The 21,264-nt window shown below is 39.9% G+C and overlaps 1 protein-coding gene across 1 annotated transcript in view; it reads right to left on the bottom strand.

Moving 5' to 3' along the window:
- LOC118232745 (vasoactive intestinal polypeptide receptor-like) overlaps nt 1-21,264 on the bottom strand; it is a 55,315-nt gene that overhangs the window by 18,484 nt on the left and 15,567 nt on the right. The window contains exons 3-6 of the mRNA XM_035427814.1: nt 20,717-20,827; nt 5,322-5,428; nt 4,069-4,166; nt 123-255 (exon numbers count right to left, since the gene is read on the bottom strand). Coding sequence (XP_035283705.1) covers nt 123-255; nt 4,069-4,166; nt 5,322-5,428; nt 20,717-20,827 — 449 coding nt within the window. The remainder of the gene's footprint in view (nt 1-122; nt 256-4,068; nt 4,167-5,321; nt 5,429-20,716; nt 20,828-21,264) is intronic.

The raw sequence follows: 21,264 nt of genomic DNA, 5'->3' as shown, positions 1-21,264 counted from the left end.
GGAGATTAAGTGTTTGAGAAGCATAAGAATCCACCAATATCAATAATGTATTAATGGATTATGAATGCTTAAAATCATGCTACATACTGTCTGTAATAGTGGCACAGAGAGCATCAGCTTACTGATTCCGAAGAGCAGTTCTCCGACTCTCCAACCTCGTACAGCACGACATCCTTGATGAAGACAGTGACGGCTTTCAGGATGAAGGACACAAAAAGGTGCATGTGGATGTAGTTCCTTGTGCAGTGCAGCTTCCTGTGGATGAAAATGGGGACATTTAAATCAGCATCTGACAGCTGCAAGGGTCAACTGCATAGCCAATGTGAAATTACTGCACCCTAGCTGCAATGCAAACGAAATGTGATAATGATTCTGCACATGGCCGACTTGAATTAAACATTTATTCTTGATGTTGACACATAATCAACAAAAGATAAAAATGGTAATTGCACTAATATTTATTTGCAAGTCAGAGTTAAGGATAAATGTTCCCCAACTCCAGTCCACAATGTTTACACAGTGTTGTGATTCAAAATGAACAATTATGCTTTTACATTTTGCCTGTGGAATTAATCATGAAAAAATTCCAAGCAAGAAAATTTAAATATTGTTTATTTATTAAAATGTTTTGGCATTTAAAAGACATGGTCACAGCTCCCTTGGAAGCCATGTAATGATACTTGGCATCAGTTCAAACAGATGACAGTGTGCAACATTTAGCCATTTTTTTTTTTCAAACCCCAGCATTAGGTTTGAGAGAGCCCTTGGGTGTCTTTTTATGAAAGTCCCCAAGCCCTGCGTTCAGCTGTTCCCATTTTAAGTTTCCCCTAATGTGCCATACACAGAGCCATAGAACATGGCTAAAACTGCCAGGGAACTGATGTTATGGACACGCTACGGTGTAATTCTAAGCGAACCAGTTGCCTCAGTGTTCCAGGCAGGACAATATCCAGTATCTCATCTCAATCTGCTCGAGTGTCCACACCGCTTATGATATCCAGGACCAGTCACGTTGTCCTGGAGAGTCCGGAACATAAACATCACACGCTTCTCCAGGCCAATCGCAACAGGAGTGGAGCCAGGAGCAGAGTGGGCCTGTTTATTCCACGGAGCGCAGAGTGGATGAGCATTATCTCGTAGCATCAGCCTGCTCTCTGGCTCTGTATCGCTCAGCCAATTCAGCCTCACGAGCACAGTTCACTGTCATGTATAATGACAGCTGACAATGGAAAGGGCGATGACTGAGAGAGTGGAGACACTGTGGCACTAGAAAAACATTTAAAAATGCATTTTTTTTAAAGAGCTGATGGTTTAAGGATTACAACAAAGGAGTTAATTTTTCCGCATCAACACTGCCGGAGTGGAACGCACATGTGACGAAGCAGCGTGGAGCTTTTACAAAAGCTTTTGAGAGATGAGAGCCATTTATGCCCACTCACCTCTCCTCTCATGGGCTGGCTAAGACACATCCTGGTCATAAAGCAGTTCAGTTGTGACACTTTCATGTGGCGGTAAGATGGAATTCAAAGCCACAAAAGGGGGTCATTCAATCCCTGACCTTGTGTTCAGCTAAAGTTTTTTTTCTTTAATTTTTTTTACCTTCAGTGTTATTGTGTTGCTCAAAGGATACTCATTACATTGTGGGTGGCACAACTGCTCAGTGGTTAGGGTACTGGACTCAACCAGTACAATGCAGTTCTTAAGATGAGATACCGAGCTTGTGCCCGTAATGGAGGATTATATCAAAAATGCTTGTTTTATCCTCACTAAATAATTTATCTAACTGAATAGATGGACAACACAAAGGATGCCCACTAAAAAAATCTTAAAGGGCTAATAAACACCAAATTACGCGTTTTGATTTCTAAAGCCGAGTACCATGTCTCCATCAAATCACATTAGTCCTATAGTAAAAGAATCAAAAATCTAATTAAGCCAGAGTCAAAAAAGAGCCATGCACTGCTAAACCAAAGGAGAAAAGTTTTGTTTTGTTTCACCAAGAGCCCAGCCCAATTTTGCGATGTAGAAGTAGGTAAAAGCCTGTATGTATTCATACCGTTCTAATATGACTGCACAAATTACCCAGCTCATTTCAAACCATCAGCGCTTGAGTTGTGACAGCCTGGACAGTGATTTCTTTCTCTTTAGATTAGTTTAGCTTGAAATCCTTTTTAGTCTTTCCTTGTTCCATTACAGTTCCATTTTCTATATTTTTCTTTAGATCTATATTTAACATTTTATTAGTTAATTAGTAGTAGTGAGTATTTTATAGTTCATTCATTGTTAAGATTTAGGTAGTTAAGCTAGTTTTTATAATTGTACATGGCTTTTCCAATTGAAACATTAGCCTTTTCTAAGTGTAGTATTTTCCAATTTTAGTATCAAGTAACAATTTCCGCAAGTAGGCTAAGTCCAGCTGTTTTCTAATTTTAGCTGAGATAGCTAGCACGGACTTCACTTGTTGCGTCCACGGCTGTCAGTGCATCACCAAGTTAATCACATTGTTGTGCTTCTGCAGCTGAATGTTCAAAGTGAAATCGTTTGATTATGGTGACCAGCTAGCTAATGTTAGTCTACTTTCCATGGTCATGGATCATAATGTAGTTGACATGGTTCCTTGCCGGTGCAGTAAATAAGATAGAGGATGTGAGGGAATGATAAAGTTGGATAATTTTCAAGATAGTAAGCAAATCAGGGCAGATCTGGCCCGGAGTCACTTGCTATCTGGGTTGTCTACTCTGTAACCGCATAAAGACAGCATTCGAGTCATATTCAGTTTATTTTGCCGAAATACCTTTGCTGGTTTTTGGGAAACAATGATTCAAAAAAAGTCATTTGCAAACATTATGACAGCAAGTACAGCTAGCTTGAACAACAGTTTGTCCCTTTTCATAACAGTGACAGAAGCAGGACTCTTTTTTTGGATTGTTTTCCCTCTCGTTGGCTTCGCCTACTAGCTTATGACATGTTCCATCGCCCCTCCCTCCTTCCTCCCTCTCTGCTCTCACTCTTAACCCCAACTCCCATATTTAAAATTGTGAAGTGGGCAAAGACAGCTCAAAAGCTGATTTTGCTGTACACTTTAATATATTCATGTTTGAATGTTTCCTTTTAGTAAGATAAAAAAAATTTCAGTCAGGAAAATGTCCTGATTCTCCAAAGTGGAGCAATGAAATGAAAAGAACTTCATTCGACAGAAAGTCCATTTACACCGTAGAACTGGTCTGATATTTGAATAATAATATCCTCATCTCAGCTGAAGTGAGGGGCCAAAACAGAGCAATTTTTCATGAGGATAATAACCTGGCAAAAGCTACAAGCGGAAATAATACTTCACATACATTATGTGATAAAAAATCTTTGAGTTTTTTTTTTTTTTTTGGCATTTTCAGATATGTAATTAAATGGAATTGTGTACATGAAGTACACAATATTGTTGTGTCGCTTTTACATTATATTAATCAAGTAGAAGCACATCATGGCTCATGTACCGTATGCTGATTCACTGTATGACTTCTGTCCCGTTACTTTCAATGATTCACTTACAGCTCTGAATTTGAAGATGCCACAGTAGTCTTCACCCCCATTTTAATTCTACATGCATCTTTCATGAGAATGCACCCCTTACATATCATCCATTTACCTTGTGGCATGTGCACCAAAAATTAAATTGCTTATTTTTAATCACTCTGCCCCAAAAATGAATAAAAAGGAAGCAAGTGCTTTGATTAATCAATAAAAAGTGAAAACAAAATTTGGATATTATTTTTTAATACTCTAGTCAGTTGAACATCTTCTGTTCACCTGAAGGTTTTGATACATATATCACCTGTTCAACTGAATGTTTTATGCATGTATTTCCTGTTCACCTGAATATTTTAATGCATGTGTTTCCTGTTTACCTGAAGGTTTTTATGCATGTATTTCCTGTACACCTGAAGGTTTTAAAGCATGTATTTCCTGTTCACCTGAAGGTTTTAATGCACGTATCACCCATTCACCTGAAGGTTTTGATGTATATATCACCTGTTCACTGGTTGATTTAATGCAGGTTGAAGTGAAACTTACCTAAAAATACACAGAATGATGATGGCTGCTGTCAGGGATATCAGAGAGACGCTGTGGCCGATGGTGTAGCCAATCCTCACGGACAACAGAAAATTCCCCTGAGAGGTAGAAACAGCCACCAGTTATGTACATTACTTATCACACAGCAAGCAGTCACACAGAGAGAGGATGTATCTCTCATACTGCGAGTTTCCTGGAGACCTGCATATGCAAGCATCAGTCAGCAAACTACAAACCTGAACCTGACAGCCATCTAACGAGAAACACAAAGGACAACTCTTTAAGGTTTGCCGTCTGTATTTATTGAGATAAACACTAATTCAGTTCTAGCCTTTTGCTCTGGAAAATATATTGAGGGATTTTGTAACCAGAAAAAAATGTAAATAAATAAATAAATACGAAATTAAATGAGAAAAACGTTTGATTGAATGAACCAAGAATTTATAAATAAGCCTTTGCACTCAGCATATGGAGCTGAACAAATTCCCTGCAGTTAAATTTGTACTTTAAAAAAAAAAAACTTTAAAAGTAAACTTTTAAATGAAATAAATCTAAGATTAGATAACTTAAAAATTCTATTCAACATGGAGAACACGACACAGGTAACATCACAGCAACAAATACAGCTTGATATAACACCATGAGATCTGTGCAGTATTTTTTTAGCCAGAAAGCAATAAATAATAAGTAAATAAATGAAAAAATAAATAAATGAATAAAAACTCTTGCTTTGTAGTAACTATAAAATATTTTATATATTCCCTGCTGACTTCTGATTTAATCTATCCCCAAATCTTCACAGGCCACTTCAATGAGAAAGTAATGTCACATGTTTGATAAATGACTGTACCATGTTAGGATGAGAAAGGGTCCAAAGCTTTGCCGTAATCTCTGGAGATTCTGCTAAAGATTTATTTCAGAGCATCCAGCTCTCGGACAGAGTCAGGGTCAGAGCACAAGGTTTACTTCCTGCTCTTTATTGGGAAATTCCTCAATTTACAGGTCTCTTCTGCCAGCGTGGCTGAGGAGTCCTTCCCTTTACTGATCCGCAGAGGATTAACCAAGTTTTCCAAGTTTATGACCAAAGCTGGATCAAAGCCAAACTCTGCGAGTGTCCATTCAATGACACAGTGACTACTGCTTATGTAAGATAACTGCCACGGTGTTCCTTTTTGCCAAGACGGGTTAAGCAAGCACTGCAGTCAGATACAAAAGGACCATTGCTGCAGCATGGTGAAAGGTTGCAGCCTTACCGCATCATCGCTGCTGGTACTGTTGAGATTGTAACCACAGTTCAGGGCGTAGCTGGTTGGATGCATCTCTGTCCATCCATCGCTGGTGCACATCTTTGAGAGATTCCCTGAGGGACAGAAGGAAATATTCATGCTCTCCATTAAAAGGTTAGAAGAATGCATATTGTAAAAATGCAAAAAAAACAAAACAATATTTTGGGTGTTGGATGGGGCTGAGGTCAGGGATGTGTGCAAGCCAGTCAAGTTCTTACACACTATTCTCGACAAAACCATTTCTATATGGACCTTGCTGTGTATCCGTGGGAATATTCATGCTGAAACAGGAAAGGGCCTTCTCTAAACTGTTGGGGAAGCATAGAATCGTCTAGAATATCATTGTATGCTGTAGCAATAATGCTTTCCTTCACTGGAATTAAGGGGCCTAGTCCAAACCATGAAAAATGGCCCCAGACCAAGGGGCAGCCAGATACTTTTGCTCATATAGTGTACTTGAAACCCTGTCAGGTTTTGTGCAGATATAACTCAGAGATGCCAAAGCCCTGGGCTTGCATTTGAATGTCTGCCCTTTGAAGTAAACTTTTTCAGGTCCTGAAAAAGCCAGAAGTGTAAATTTGAGTCAAAAGTTCCATGCCTTCTAATGAACTAATTAAAGTAAGTTTGGAGCTCCTCCAGGAATGCCCCGTCAAAGAAACGATTGATCCCCAATTCTGCGACTCTCACTTCAAGCAAACGGAAATCATTGCCACCGGGCAGCTGTCCCTCAGTCCTGCAGACTGAGATGTGATCGTGCCCCCGGGGAGTCCGACCGCTTCTCATGGGACACTAATTAGCTGGGTCCATACTATATGATGAAGGGAACTTTATTAAAACAAGCTACTTTTACTCTTACCGGCCCTTTATTTATGTATTTGTTTTGGGGGGGGGTGGAGCCAATTATGTACCATTCCATGGATATCCATACATAATTGACAAAGGGGGAGTAGAACCTCCAACCTTGAGTTCTGCCAGCACTCCTTATTGCAGAGCAATGAATGTCAGCCTTTTGGGGAGCTGCCCCAAGAACGCATACCCAGCATGAACGTATCCGCAAGCTGGGAAAGCCAGCGGGTGAAGAGGAACTCTGAAAGGGATCAATCACTGCGGCAAATATAACTGTACATATGGGGCGACATAGCTCAGGAGGTAAGACCGATTGTCTGGCAGTCGGAGGGTTGCCGGTTCAAACCCCGCCCTGGGCATGTCGAAGTGTCCTTGAGCAAGACACCTAACCCCTAACTGCTCTGGCGAATGAGAGGCATCAATTGTAAAGCGCTTTGGATAAAAGCGCTATATAAATGCAGTCCATTTAGCATTACCATTTACATTATACTTACAATTTACATAAACGTTCAGTATCAGTCATCGGCATATTCAGAGAATCCTAAGCATTTTTCCTTTGATATTAACCTGGGCAAAACCTAGACAGACGTAGACACAGCAGATCATCTAATCTACTAGACAGCAAGCTGCACGATAGACCATTTATACCCTCGGAACAAACAAAAGAGCTAAATGTTCAGGTGCTCAGATTATACTCCAGTTCAATTAAGCCTGTTGTAGCGATATGAAATGGGATTGCCATATTGATTTAGTTCCTGCTATTCATGGAAAAATTAAATGTAAAATGGATGAGTATTGACCCGGGACATGGAAAGTGAGTCATCCTCAGAGAAGGTTCCGCAAAGTCACTTTGGTTAATAACATGTTCAACATGCTAATTTTGCTGAGTGTAATTTAGCACACAAAGAATGCCCTGTGAAGCCTGTTTTTTTATTTTTTTATTTTTTTATTTAATGCCTGTGTCAGAGGTGTGAGCCTTTTACAGTAAGCGTGAAATGTGACTGCATCTTGAATTTTTGGTTTTTCAAACCAACTCCAAAAATGAAAACATCAAGGTGTCGGTACGCGTCAACGGGTGGAATGGGAAACACCGATGCACAACTGCTGTTGATTATACCGATTAGTATTGATTGATTCAAACCCTTCACAGCTCAGCTAATTAAGGTATACAATGCTTTCGGCATGAAATTAATCAGGTCTGAGAATTAAGAAGAGGGATGATTTTATTGGAAACGTGCAACATCAGAACTGAGAACAGTTTGGGTTCCAGGCTATTGAGCAAACCGAAAAACAATCCAACTCCAACAGCTGTGAAACCAGAAATCAACGTGAGGCTTGGAATGCTGGGCAGCTCCAAAATGTAGAAGACCTTCTGTATCAGCTGCTCACCTGGAACTATTCATGCTTAGCTTTACTGAGCGCTGCAATATTCTGGAAACAGTTTTTCACACTAAAATGCTTTTGATAAGATACGTAGTTTAGTCTCCAGAGCAGGGTTGAAGGGCATACCGTATTGATGTGGGCCATGGCCACATGCAGGGACATACAAAAGTGCCTTTTGTGTTGCAACTTGCCTTGTAGTAGCTAGTAATTTAGATCAGAGAAGAAACTTTCGACACATATCCAGAGCTGTCTCATTCCTTTTTTAGCTATATCATTTTTCCTTTCCTTCTAAGCGCAGAGGTGTCATGGAAATGTCCCTCACCTGTCAGACGGGACCCTTAAAATACTCTGCAGCTCAAGACTTCTACTCAACCAGACAATAGGCACAATGCACTCATTTCCTTGAATATATTATTTGGAGGTAAATTAATTCCCTTTTTCTTTCATGAAATTAATCCTTAGGATTTTTTGTTCTGTGAACTTTACCAGGCACACAAGGTAGGCACTGCTTAACCATATAATGATATTTTTGATACTGTAGCTTGGTACAAGCACTCACTTTCCTCCCTTTGGTCTGTGGTTTCTACTTCTCAGAGATATACATACTGTATATATAAAAAAACAAAAAACAAACCCATCACTGGCACAGATGGATCCCCCAATATAGAATGCAACATCCAAGGAAGCCCCTGCCCCCTCTACCCACCAGTGACACAGTGCAAGTGGAGTATTACACACTGCAATGTCATCGGAAAGTTCTGAACTCCTGCACAGAAAATGTAAGTCAACGGCAACAAGTTTTTTCTTGTCTCCCAATATGCTGATTTGTTAAGTTATTGTGCTATTTGGACAAGCCGGTAAATATTTTGTGGACGAATCCGGGACAGTTTGCATCACTACCGATTCACTGTATTACATGCACTTCGTGGACAACTGGACCTCAAGTCCCTACTGCACAATCTCTGGCTCCAATTTGTACAACATGACGGCGTCCACGTACTACACCTCCCGGGCTTCAAAACCATTTTCACCAAGGCCATGAAGAGTCAATGGGTGGCGTGACTCCATATTTTTCTACAGTCTATAATTGAAACTCAGTTTCATTAGTATTCAGTTTTCTAAATCAGTTACTAAAATGTGAATTTAATTAAGAATGTCAACGGTAATAGTCTTCTGAAAATTAAAAGACCATCCAAACAGCTCCAGTGGACTACCTGACTGAATGAAAATGACACAGCCCTGGGTTTTAGGGAGTCTGGCAGGCACCCTGGAGCAAGCCAGACTCCCTAAAACCCAGGGCTGTGTCATTTTCATTCAGTCAGGTAGTCCACTGGAGCTGTTTGGATGGTCTTTTAATTTTCAGAAGACTATTACTGTTGACATTCTTAATTATTTAAAATGCCGAGGCTAAGTTAACGCCAGTGGAACCACACTCAAGAAAATTAGTGTGGCGGGCGGGGTCGGTGCATACAGGGGAAGAAAACCTCCAGGACCGTGCTACTTTATGAACCTGTTACTCAGGAAAGCGCTGGAGTGTTTGAGTTGAATCTCCAGCACTGCCTTGCCTTGTGCTCTGCAGCTGGGGGAGAGTGTTTGGATATGACTGATAATAGATCATTGACCTTGCACAAAACTTTGGAAAATGAGTTTTAAATTACTGCGCACACAAAAACTAGAATAATCTCAATCTGGCCACGTTAATACCGCTCTCATGTTAAAAGATTATTTCCTAATGCTATAACTGAGGAGTGTGTCTACCACTGTCCAAATACTTATTGGTTGAACTGTAATTGCATATGTAAGTTCCCTTTTAAAAAGAGCAGTCAATCTCAGTGTGTTTTTCTGGCTAAAATAAAGGATAAATAAAATAAAATATCTGGGTTATATCCGTATCGGGAGGTAATATCTTAGAACTTATCAGCATTAGCACAATGCTGGCCAACAAGACAACGCAACATATATGCACCAAATATGCTACACATTTAAATCACTGCTGATGCCCTAAGTGAATAAGTCATGATAAATGTAGTATTTCATAATACATATAAAATCTGTTATGTTTTTCCTCTATAAATAGACTTACATGCTCACCTACTTCTTTCATTAACGTGGAAACACAGTTTGCATTTGTCTTATAACATAAGCCAATATGGTCAGATAAACATTGATGATTGATACCAGCCCCAGAATTTCCCTATTGTTCACCCCTAAAAACAGCAATGACGCTGAGAAAAATGTGAATATTAAGGAAAGCATAACAACGAGAAGAATCTGTCCAGTCAGCCTCCTTCCACTTATCCCATGACTCTACTTATCTGACTCAAACTGAGAACTCATCCCACAGAGATAATTCCCAAGGCTGGCTATGCCACTGGAAGATGAATTGCACAAATTACTCATGATTACACATAAATTACAGTGTGTGCTGCGCATATCCCACTGCCAGTTACCCGAGGCCTGAAGCAGAGCCCTCGGCAAAATGGCTTCTCATCAGCAGTCATCTTAATAAAAGGAGAGCTGCTGAGGGGGTGGACGGAGGCCAGTGACCTGAAGAAAGAGCATAGCCTCGTGTTTTTACTTACAATTCCACTACTCAGCAACAATGCAAATCCTACTTAAGCCCTTTCCGTACAGGCAGTTTGGCACTTGCATGATCTTTGAGATTTAGGGGGCGGGAAAAAAAGTGACACATCAATGCCGGCAACGCCTCCAACCGCATGAGTACCTTAGATCAAATTTCTTTGTGTTCGAGTGATTTTTTCTCGCAGGGCATACATCCCTCACACTGCATATCTTTCTTCATTTTGCACATGAGGCATTTGAGTGCAGTGTGTCTGAACACACAGGGCCACATGCAAGTCACTTGTGGACAGTCAGACAAAAAAACATACATTTACAAAAAATAAATGGGGCCAGATATGTGACAAACGTAGCCTAATACTTGTTATGGGTATTTAGTATGTGATGGTTAACATTAACAAACATTCTGACTCAAACATTTTGCTTGAGTGCAAAGAAACAGTATTACCATTAATCTTACTCCTGGACTAATATTGACTTTCAACCAAAGCCCATGCTGTTTATTTTCTGATAGATACGCCTATTTTGCCCTGGTAGAACAGTTTCTTCAAATATTCTTGCAGTCGTACACCTCTGGTTCTTTTCGGCACCTATGAATCCTTCGGTACTTGTTTTCTCTGCCCCCTTAAGTTGAGCAGATCAGTCAGGATGCAAGACATATCTGGAATTCCTGCGGTAATCATCCTCCCTTAAAATCACATAAAAGAATGCCCTTCCCATGACTACCCGGTGTGCTTTGGATAATGCATCATGGTCAAGAGTTAATTAAACAAAGACGTTTGCCATTACATCACGGTCATGGCTTCCAAAATCTTGATTTAAAGATTTAAAGTGTTTTTAAAAACATCTCATGGATGTGCAGCTAGTTTGTCTTTGGCACGCTAACAGCCTACCAAGAAAAATACCTAAAAGCGAAGGTTAGTCAAACTCTGATCTTCACGTTGGGAAAAGTCCCAATTAATTTCACTCACTTTGGGATGAAGGGCTCAGTCAGAAGAAAGACAACCTGCCCGTTACCTGAAGCATTCCCTCACCGCTCTTGGACTGCCAGTGTAAACTATACCATGGGGAAAAAAGAATCAGGCCAAAAGCCGGAGTGGAGTAACAGGGCGAAAAAAAACAAAACACCACTATTGGTAAGAAGGCAAGAAGGGCCGGTCATCACACTGCGATGTACAGTCTAAAAATGAGCAACATACAGTGGCAGGCATACATGATGACTGAATACATGGACGTCTACAGTATACTGTAAGCATATACAGTAACTATAAGCTCATCACCACTATGTAAACACCAGTCATGCCAGGGATTTGAATGTTAATGAATAAACAAACTGTGTTTTGATACATTTATATATGATATAAGAATAACATATATAGCCAAACAAAGTTATTTGCATCAGTGGACTAGATCTAGATCCTGTTTGATCTCAAGCTGGCAGGCTAGCTAGCTAAATGTACAGTTCAGTAGTTCAGTATGACTAGTGTTGTCTTTGCACTTCGATAAATTACAAAGAAGAATTTTACTTTTGTGTTGCAGATCTTTCTTGCAGTGATATACATTATGTCATGCCTTAGGAAAGTAATGCTTGTCTACTCGTGAGTACATAAAATATGTAAGTGCACATATTTAGTGCCATATAAACACAAGTACAAACATTTGGTACATCACTCCCTTTGACCTTATGACTTCATGTTTATGTAGAGTGCATTTATAGAACTTCCTGATGTTTCCCCATTATTTGACAATATTTTTACATCGAAGTGCCAGTACCTTTGATCTTCTTTTCTTTTTTTTTTTTTACAAAAAGCAAATCATGCACTTCCTAAGAGGCTATCAATATGTCTAGTAATAATTCTGGTGGAGTATACTAAGAAAAGAAATTAATTAAATAACCACTCATGTTGGTCTACAAATTCTTCCTTTGCCACTTTGATCTGAATTTAAAGTAGTACTAAATCTATCAATAATTATGGTGCATGCTTCAGTGTAAACTATGATTTTCTGTACTCCAAAGTGCACAGTAATACTTACGTCAACACTGATTACCTTACAGTATATTATTTTTAAAATTACTTTTCAATATGGAGTGCTAGGCTTTTTCTTACTTGTGCTCATAAAACAATTGCCACAATGCCACTCATGCTTATTGGCTGTAGCAGTGGTTGAAATGGTCAGTATACACGTTCTGCTTTAAAAAAACTGTTAATACTTTAAAATGTAAAAGTTGTTGCAATGAAGTAGGTAATTGACATAATGGAATTAGGTGTGAAGGCTTCCACAACTAACAAAGAAAAATTATTTTCAAAAAGGGATAAAAAGGTTAAACCCCTTTCTGACAAACTATGTTTGCTCAGAACAAGGTTATTATAATAAAGAAAACAGAACAAATTTTCATATTGTGTATAGTATATCTTCAACGGTATGTTGAGTTCTTATCCAATCTTGGAAAAAGGTTCACTCAGTAATGAGGGGAGTATTTTTAAAAATCTTTTACAACTTCCCTGAAGAAGAGGCCCTCTCTCATAGGAGCACATTTTCTTTGCTTTGCTCCAGAGTCATTAAATCTCAGACACATACTGAGGTAAAGGCTTTAGAAGCCTTCAGCACTTCCATACAGCAGAAACTCATGGTGTACGGCTTCAAACTTGAGTCCTGAGTTTTTATAAACCATTAGAAAATTCTTCCCCATTTGGTGATGGGAAGCCTAGATACAAAAGACCATTAATTTTGCCAAATAAAATTTGCATTAAACAGGATTAGCCTTTTCTGAATTTTTCCAGAATTCTCTCAAATATGACATCATTGCTTTAACCACATTTTATACCCGGGACCCAGAAGGTTCTGTACCGAGTTTGTAGCAGAGACTCGTCCAAAGGTAGTTGGCAAGCAACATCAAAAGCTAAAACATTATGACCGTGTGATAGACAGCCTGCCCTGTGTCCTGCCCTGGAGCATCAAGCAGTTTCAGCCAAACAGATGTCAGGGTAAGCCCCAAGCCCACAAACCTTCAAGGAGTGGGTATGCTTTCATCATCTATAAGCCATGGTGCAGAACTCAAGCATTCAGCTGCACTTAGAATTCCACTATCCTTGCAGCCATATATAACTTGAAAATCATACAGATACATTTAAAAATATTTTTTAAAACTATATTCAGGCCGATATCTGGGAATGATTCATAGTCTCTGAAGTGCTAATTGGCTTAAATCCAACACTGCTCAAAAGCAAAGCACGACTTGCATGAAAATGAACAGCTGTAAAGACCAACGAAGGCCATATTGCCCTTGTCATCTGCGCATAGGGTGTGAACAACCCAAGCGGGACCGTTATAACTCCTCATTTATAGGGTCATAAAAATGAAGGATCGTCACTGTAAAACAAACGGTTTCACACCTGAACAGTAAACCCAGCCCAAACCTCAAAATAAAAGCCACAATAAAAGCCCATACCAAAATGCAGCAATATGCTCCTTGCTTCCTTTCTTGTTCCAAATTGTACATCCTTAGTGTGTCTGGTCCCTAGGAAACATGCTACATGCCCTCAACTCCTGATCCAGGTTCTGATTAGCCACGTCTAATCATGGCTACCATCACTATATCAAAAAGCTTGAAGCTGATCTGGGGTCTGTAATTAGTAGATCCCATCGACACCACATGAAAATCTGAGGCCAGAGGACAATTAAAGACTCTCAGCAGATACCACATGACAGGTTTATCCATCACCTGATCACATGATGACTTCAGGCAGATGATAGGGCTTCTCCCATGGGATTCTGGGTAATGAAGTGCGCAATTTACTAGCCCTTTCGCCCGGTAACTACAGCTGCTGAGTTCATTCCTGTTTATTGTGCAGAAACTCTATATGAAACTGCAAATTCCCAGTGGAAATGAGTTGCCAGTTCAAATGGCCAAAACAATGAAGCCAGATTCATTGTGCAACACAAAGAAAAAGATGAACTGAATAACTCACCTAAAAAGTTAATGCAGCTCACGCAACTAAAGGCAAGCCTAAATTAAGTGTTGTTTTTCTGAATATTCCCGAGACAAAAAGACATGACATTTATGTAAACCAAAAACTAAGGCTGTTAATGTTTAGCAATTACTACCCTTATGTACCAGTGAAACACCTGTATAAAAGTGACAACTGGTGCGAGCAGACTGGCAGCGCTACTGCTCTCAGTGCAAGTTCAGCATCTGTGCCCCCATGAGGTCATGTGCTCCATGCAAGAGAGGAAAACAAGCGGACTGCTGATCAGTTACTGCTGCAGCTCATGAATTTTATTTTCAGTTCATTTCATTCTCCCTTCTTTAAATTGAATTGCTCCATACGATGGCTCACGGTCTGTCCTTTATATCGCACGTGAACCTGCATTCGTCCTTAAACGGGAGGTGATCTATGCGCCCGCTGTCATTTTAAGATACCCAATGTGCGCTTTTTGGTTCAGTTCCTTCCATGCCTAATTGAACCGTTTTGGTCACGGGCCAATCTCCACGTGTGAGTTCTGCCGCAGTGTCACCTGTGCCGGTGCAGCCGTGTTCATTCGGCGGTGAGGTTCCGGCTCTAATCGGACAGCCGATTGGCTCGTAAGGTTCAGGTGCAGCAGCAGCCGAGCAGAAGGGAGACCGCAGGGATCGTTTTCAAACGGCACAACAGCGAGGCAACAGACTGCCAGCATGCAAAGACACCTGCCAGCTTTTGAAAGCTCAAATGTTACAAAACAAGGGAGGTGGTTTCATAAACAGGGATTTACCCATTTACTTTATGCATATCTGCCATGCAATCACAATTATTTCAGCAAAGCTCCTTGGCAAAAAGAACTGAAAACAAAAAAGACAAGAATAGTCTCCTGAAATTACTATCACCATGACTGCTAAACAGTAGTGTAAATCAGATAATCTGCCCAAAGGGTGATTGCATTTGCAAGCTGTGGCTAGGGGTTTTCCAAAGTCGTTAGCCACTCAAGATTTTCACCAGCCAAATCCCCCCTCCTTAAAAAAAGTGAAAATTATAGGTAATTGGATAATGTAACTGCATGCATTTGTTTGGGCATAACATTTTATATTTTATTTGAGCAGAAACGATTACAGCTATCCAACCTGAGTAAACTGTGTGTGTGTGTGTGTGTGTGTGTGGGTGTGTGGATGAGTGAGTAGAAAAATCTTTCAAAAAAATATGGAGCAGCTCCAAAGGGTTGGTCTAGATTCAAAGGGGAGTGGCCTAACTCCAAAAGGGCGAAGTTTAGTGTAACCCTAACCCTCCCTTTGGGAACTAGGCCCCTCTCGTTTGGAGAGTGTCTAACTAACTAACACTTTGAGTGTAGGTATATACACATTTGTATGCAGCGCTGTGTTTGGGTGTTGTTTGATTTTAGCTGAGTTTGCCTTCTCCCACCCAATGGATGGCAATTGGGATGAGCACACAGTGTGCACCTAGTGCTCATGGGAGTTGTAGTATCACCAAGAATTGACTTAACCATTTCAGATGTATTTTGTAAACTACAAACATATTTTTCATAGAAAATGCTACCCAACGGTCACCCACCAAAGTGGCTAGTGAGGGCAAACAAGTTACATGCCACTGCTGAATTCTACCCATATTTGGCAGGTGGTAGGTATTAATGTCAAGCCCTGCCCATCTGACTGTGAAATCTGCAACGGGGGACGGGCTGAGGACAGATAAGCTTTGTGCGTTTTAGTCCATCTTGTCCATGTGTGCCATGAATACAGGATTGCCCAAAGAATGCTTTCATCAGCCGGCAAAACAAGGGCATGAGGATTCTGACATTCTATGTCAGGGCCGGGCGGCTCAGAGGAGCTAATCACCCCAGTGTGTGTTGTTTCAGAGCATTCGTGGGGAGGGATCTCCTGACACAGCAGCCCGCTGATCCCTGGCAATTTGATGGTTTAATTAGGAATTTGTTGAACAAATGTTGTTTCGATGAACGCCCATCACAAGCGAGAGCAATTACAATGTCAAGCTCAACCAAAGGTCAGAGAAGAGTAGCATTTAAAGTTTTGGTAAATAACTCTCAATCACAGCATAACAGCTTCATGGTCCCACCATGTCAACATTACTGTTTTTTTTTTTGTTTTGAGGAGGATTTAATGTGGTAACTAGTTATGTGCCCAGTGTCCTATGCAGAAAAAATGTACAGAGTACTGTACAGAAATTGAATGCAAGAGTTTGAATATATTGTGCAAGTCTTTCCTTAGCAGAAGTAACTTTAAAGGAGAAGATTTCTGGCTGATACGGTGACATTTTGAGTTCTCCATTTGTCACGCACCCTGTTAAAAGACGGAGCTACTCTAATCAGTGAGCAGCAGTTCTGTTATGATAAGCAAGCCAATTTCAATCCTGTTTTTAGAATGTGCAGTCAAACTGAACCCATTGCACCTACCCAGTCCTTAAATACCTCCATGCACAGTTATTCCCATCGGTAGCAACAGTGCGTAAAAAACAGGGCGGTAGGGGTGGTCTTGTGTTCATCTCCCCCCCTCCATGCCTCAAACTCGTGCATGTACGAGAGTCAGTCAATGTCAACCTGCATTAATGTAAACAAGCCCTGAAACTAGAGAAGAGCAGAGTGACATATAAAGACAAGAACAATATAACTCAGTTGAGGAGAACAGATGTGGCAAAGCCACCTTGCTCCAGATCATGAGGTAAGAGGCAGATAAGAAGAGGGCTCATTGCTATTCATCGAACTGAGCCCTTTTATTCCAGCTGTGTTTTGCTCTCACCAAACTAGCGTTATGTTGGGCTCCACGGACAGAAAGCACAGACTAAATGGGCTGTGATAAATGCCTAGATAAAGTGTTACTGGAAGAATGATTTGATTGCGCTTTAATTGATGTAATTTAGTCCTACATCCTTTCTCCTGATGGAGGTGGTTGGTTGGACCTCATCTCAGGACATATTTGCTCACTGACGCGAAGGAAGAGATGAGGCAACGATTACAATCAAAGTTTTTTTGTTTGTGATTTTTTTTTCTCCAGTGTTTCTATTGGAGAGACTCCAAGTTTCGGAACAGGGATGTGTAAACAGGAAACTGTGCCAGAGTAAAAGTGCAATGTAGTTTTGTCACAAATGAAACAGAATTTTACTGCATCACAGTGAAAAGGCTCCTTCAGCCATAGCAGCTGGTATTAATATTGCATTGCCATCCCTACTACTACCAGCACCAGCACAGCTACTCAAACAGTATGGTTAAGCATATTCTCTAATTGGAATCATTAAAAAAATCAGATATAATTTTATTAAACTCAACTCTGTTGCAATCATAAAAAATAAAAAGTTTTATTTTTCCATTTCTGAGTCTCTCAGTACCTGGAGTATCTATGCATCCATCAATGTTTGTTCTGACTGCTTGAAATTGATTGGAAATTACCCAGAAATGCGCATAGTTTAAAAAGAAAACTGGCAGGCGGGCAATGTGACTAATGAGGGGTGTCAGATTGTCACCAAAAATAGAAAAATAAGCTCTTATTTGCTAAAGTATGTGGAAAGAGAAGTCATGGGGCCAAACCCATGCACTGCTTACAATACACCACCTGCCTTCTGTGGCACAGCCATTTTCCATGCCAGAATCAAGCGGGCTCTTTAGAAATATGGGAATATGTAACGTCCTTTACATGACCACACGTATTTGAAGTATTTGAGTCATAAATAATAATTCGGCACTTTCATGATTTTATTGCAACACTGACAGCACGCCAAAGGCTGATACATTTTTCTTAGAATGTTAATTATTGTCTTGAGTAGAGGGATTTACATTGAACTGCGTGCTTACATGTAGCATAGCACATTAACTACAAAAAATTGTCCTTATCCTTTCTGAGAAAACAGAAGCTCTGAAGCTCTAGATTAACAACTCATTACCACAGCCCCTGTGGGGGGGGGGGGGGGGAGTGGTACTCCTCACATACAGACATACAGGCCTATCCTCAGCCCATGCTTTTGTTTAGTAGCTTGATAGACTGATGAATGAATGAGTTCTGCAGCCTGTTAAATCTAACCTGCGGGACCCGGTAGCATCTGTTAGATGGCATAAGATGATACTCTCCAAATAAAACATGGGAGGTGTCAGATGAAATACCACCAGCTGGCCTTAACATTCTTTTTATGTATGCAGCTTGAAATACTGGCTGAAGTGTTTGACCTACAATCTTTCAACGGCTGGACAACCCAACTTTAAGCTGTACAGAAAAATAGCTGCACCAAACAGTGAACTTATATTGCATGATACTCTCTATGATGGATGAAAAAATGTAAATATATAAAGAGTAACAAACCCCAGGCATTGCCCATTATTGTGATATTATAAAACTATCATGATGCTTTAGTGTAACTATCATGATGTTAAATCAATCTGGAAAACATCTTTACTGGCAAGCCTGTGCAAGCACTGGTTGCTCCTGGAGGGCTACGTGAAGGCAGTATTCATCATCTGATTGGAATTCTGGTTACATGGCTCAATCCAAGCCATGCAAAACAACAATTTAGAACCTCCCAAAAGCTTAACATTGCATTCTAAACCAATGACCTTCTTTCGCCTTCTGTTCATTGTAATCATCCTTCAAATTACTCACCTCCTACGATGGCGTTCTCTTGAGACACTGCACCAACACTGACACAAACCGCCTCCTCTCTAACTCATTATCAAGGGGGCTCTACTCTTTCGATCATTTCTCGAGACATCTCACAAAACAGCTTTAGCTCAGACATGCCGCTCTTGTTTATAGTTCAACACCGTTTAACTGGCAGACATTTGTCATTTTTAAATGAGCAAAATAACAAGTAGATAAGTGAGAAATTTGCTTTTATCTCAGAGTAATTACTAATGTTCTGATGGCTGTACTAGTGGATTCAGGGTCCTGATGGTAATCTCTGAACTAGTCATGAATATATTTCCAAAAAAAATCCCAGGTATGACAACCCCAGCTGCTGAAACTTTATTTCAGAAAAAAATGGTAAGTGGTTTTTATTTGATCCCCAGTTATGGAACTAGACAGAAATATTACAAACTTTGTCATTACAGAAACAGTTGCTTGGGCTTTTGCAATTTCTGTAGCACCATAAACATTACGAATGCTCTACTGGTAATGAATGGTGAGTTGCAAGATTTCAAACAAAAAGGCTCCTAAATCATTGATCAGTAGAAGAGTAGAATACCCCTGTGATACATTCTGTTGACAGTAAATTACCAGCAAGAACATAAACACCATCCATCCATCTATAGAACATAAACACAAATAAGATCTTTATTGCAGTTTAAAAAAAAAATTATTTTGTATACCTTTCATCAACACTGTAAAGAAAAAAACAAGGACTGGGCTACTTTTGAAAAATTTTACATACAATTACTGTGAGATTTCAAATATGAAATACCCAGGGAGTGTTTTACTGTAGGTATTCCTCTACCCCGGTGACAGGTCAACATATAGGCATGGCCCAATAATCTGCCATGAAAGCCAGTGTAGCGTTAGGTAATCTCTTCTTTCTGGGTGTTTGGCTTTTAATTTTTATTGCAGCTGTGATTTGTCTCCTTGTTGAGGCAATGTGTTTTATGGCCATTTCATTATGGAGAACTATTGCAGTAATTACTACCTTGTAATTTATGATTGTTTTATTTTACCAATAACTCATTGCAAAGTAGCAGTTTCTGGACGTCTTACACTACGCCAGGGGTGTACACTGTGTATCACTACTGTGAACACTGCCTCCTGCTTTTAAAAATAAAATAAAAATGAAGCCATTATATTTAGACCTTGAGAAAAGTAACCACAAATTTTCAGTGAGAGCCAAAATTTTTATTTATTTATTTATTTAATTAATTAATTTATTTGATCACAATGTTACTACACAGTAAAATGTTCAGTGTTAATTCAATTCTAACGGTGTTAATTCAACTCTTGACAGATAATTGGGACCAAATAGATAATTGGTACTATCTGTTAGAACTGAATTAACACTAGACATTTTACTGTGTAATATAGCATTCATTATGCCTTATCCTTACGCCACAGAGTACGGCCTTACTGAAGCAGCTCTTCACATTGAACATCAAAATAGAAAACTAAACAGAAAGACCAATTTCCAGCTTATTGTTAATAACTGCCAGCTGGGAGCAGGGAGTGAGATGTGAAAAGCATTTGATCAGTCCCCTTTCTGGATGCTTTATTGGGAGATGAGGCGTGTTGGCACATTGAACTCTATAATTATTCCCTGTGCAGTGCAAAAAATGTTTCAAAGCAACAGCACATCTGCATCCCTGCTCACATTTCTGTGGCAAGGCTGGAGTCTAGAGTCCAGCTGAACCATCAGCTCATTTAGTTCCATATTGGTACAACAACATCACCCAATCAAATCTGCAAAAGTGCAAATGCAACATTTGGAAATCACGCACAGTCCATGAGGAAAGTGTAGAGTAACCATTTAAAGAGCAAGAAATCCATTTTCTTTACTTTTGATATCTAACTAGGACTTTTTGCATGACCGCATTGCACACACGTACAAGAATAACATTGACAAATGCTTTTAAAAAGCTTCTACCTTTATGCTGGCTGCTGAAGTACTTGAAGTAGTCTGGGCAGGGTATTGTCACCACCTCTCCAACCCTGGCAGATGGCCAACAAGTGATAATGTCCCACGTCCCCCTGCAGCCTGCCAGCAGAGGAAACACACAAACAAAAAATGTGGTAAAAAAATACAGCTGTGAGTCACGGTTGGTGAAAAAGGACTCAGATGGAATGATTGATGAATTCTCATTGGCTCAGAAGATAATGTGATATGATTAGATATGATTATTCTAAAGGTCTCGTCAGTGTCTGATCTTGACACATGGAAATGTGGATCTTCAGAGGTGATCAGGTCATTAATTTTCATTACCCTCCCACCCCGCCCCCCCCATTTTCTTTCATTCTATTGCATGTTCAGAAACTCCTAGCTAATGTTGCCGTGAGCAAACTAGCAAGCCAGATTAACATTACTTCTGCCAAGTTGCCAACTAACAGTATACTAACATTAGCTGTTAATAAAGTGAGTCATCTTTGACAAATGTTAATTAATTTATGTGAAAAAAGTAAAATTAAAAGCATTAT

The sequence above is a fragment of the Anguilla anguilla genome, chromosome 8, assembly GCF_013347855.1.
Source record: "Anguilla anguilla isolate fAngAng1 chromosome 8, fAngAng1.pri, whole genome shotgun sequence".
NCBI lineage: Eukaryota > Metazoa > Chordata > Actinopteri > Anguilliformes > Anguillidae > Anguilla > Anguilla anguilla.
The sequence above is the reverse complement of the archived record's forward strand: the minus strand, read 5'-3'. Positions and strand labels throughout refer to the sequence as shown.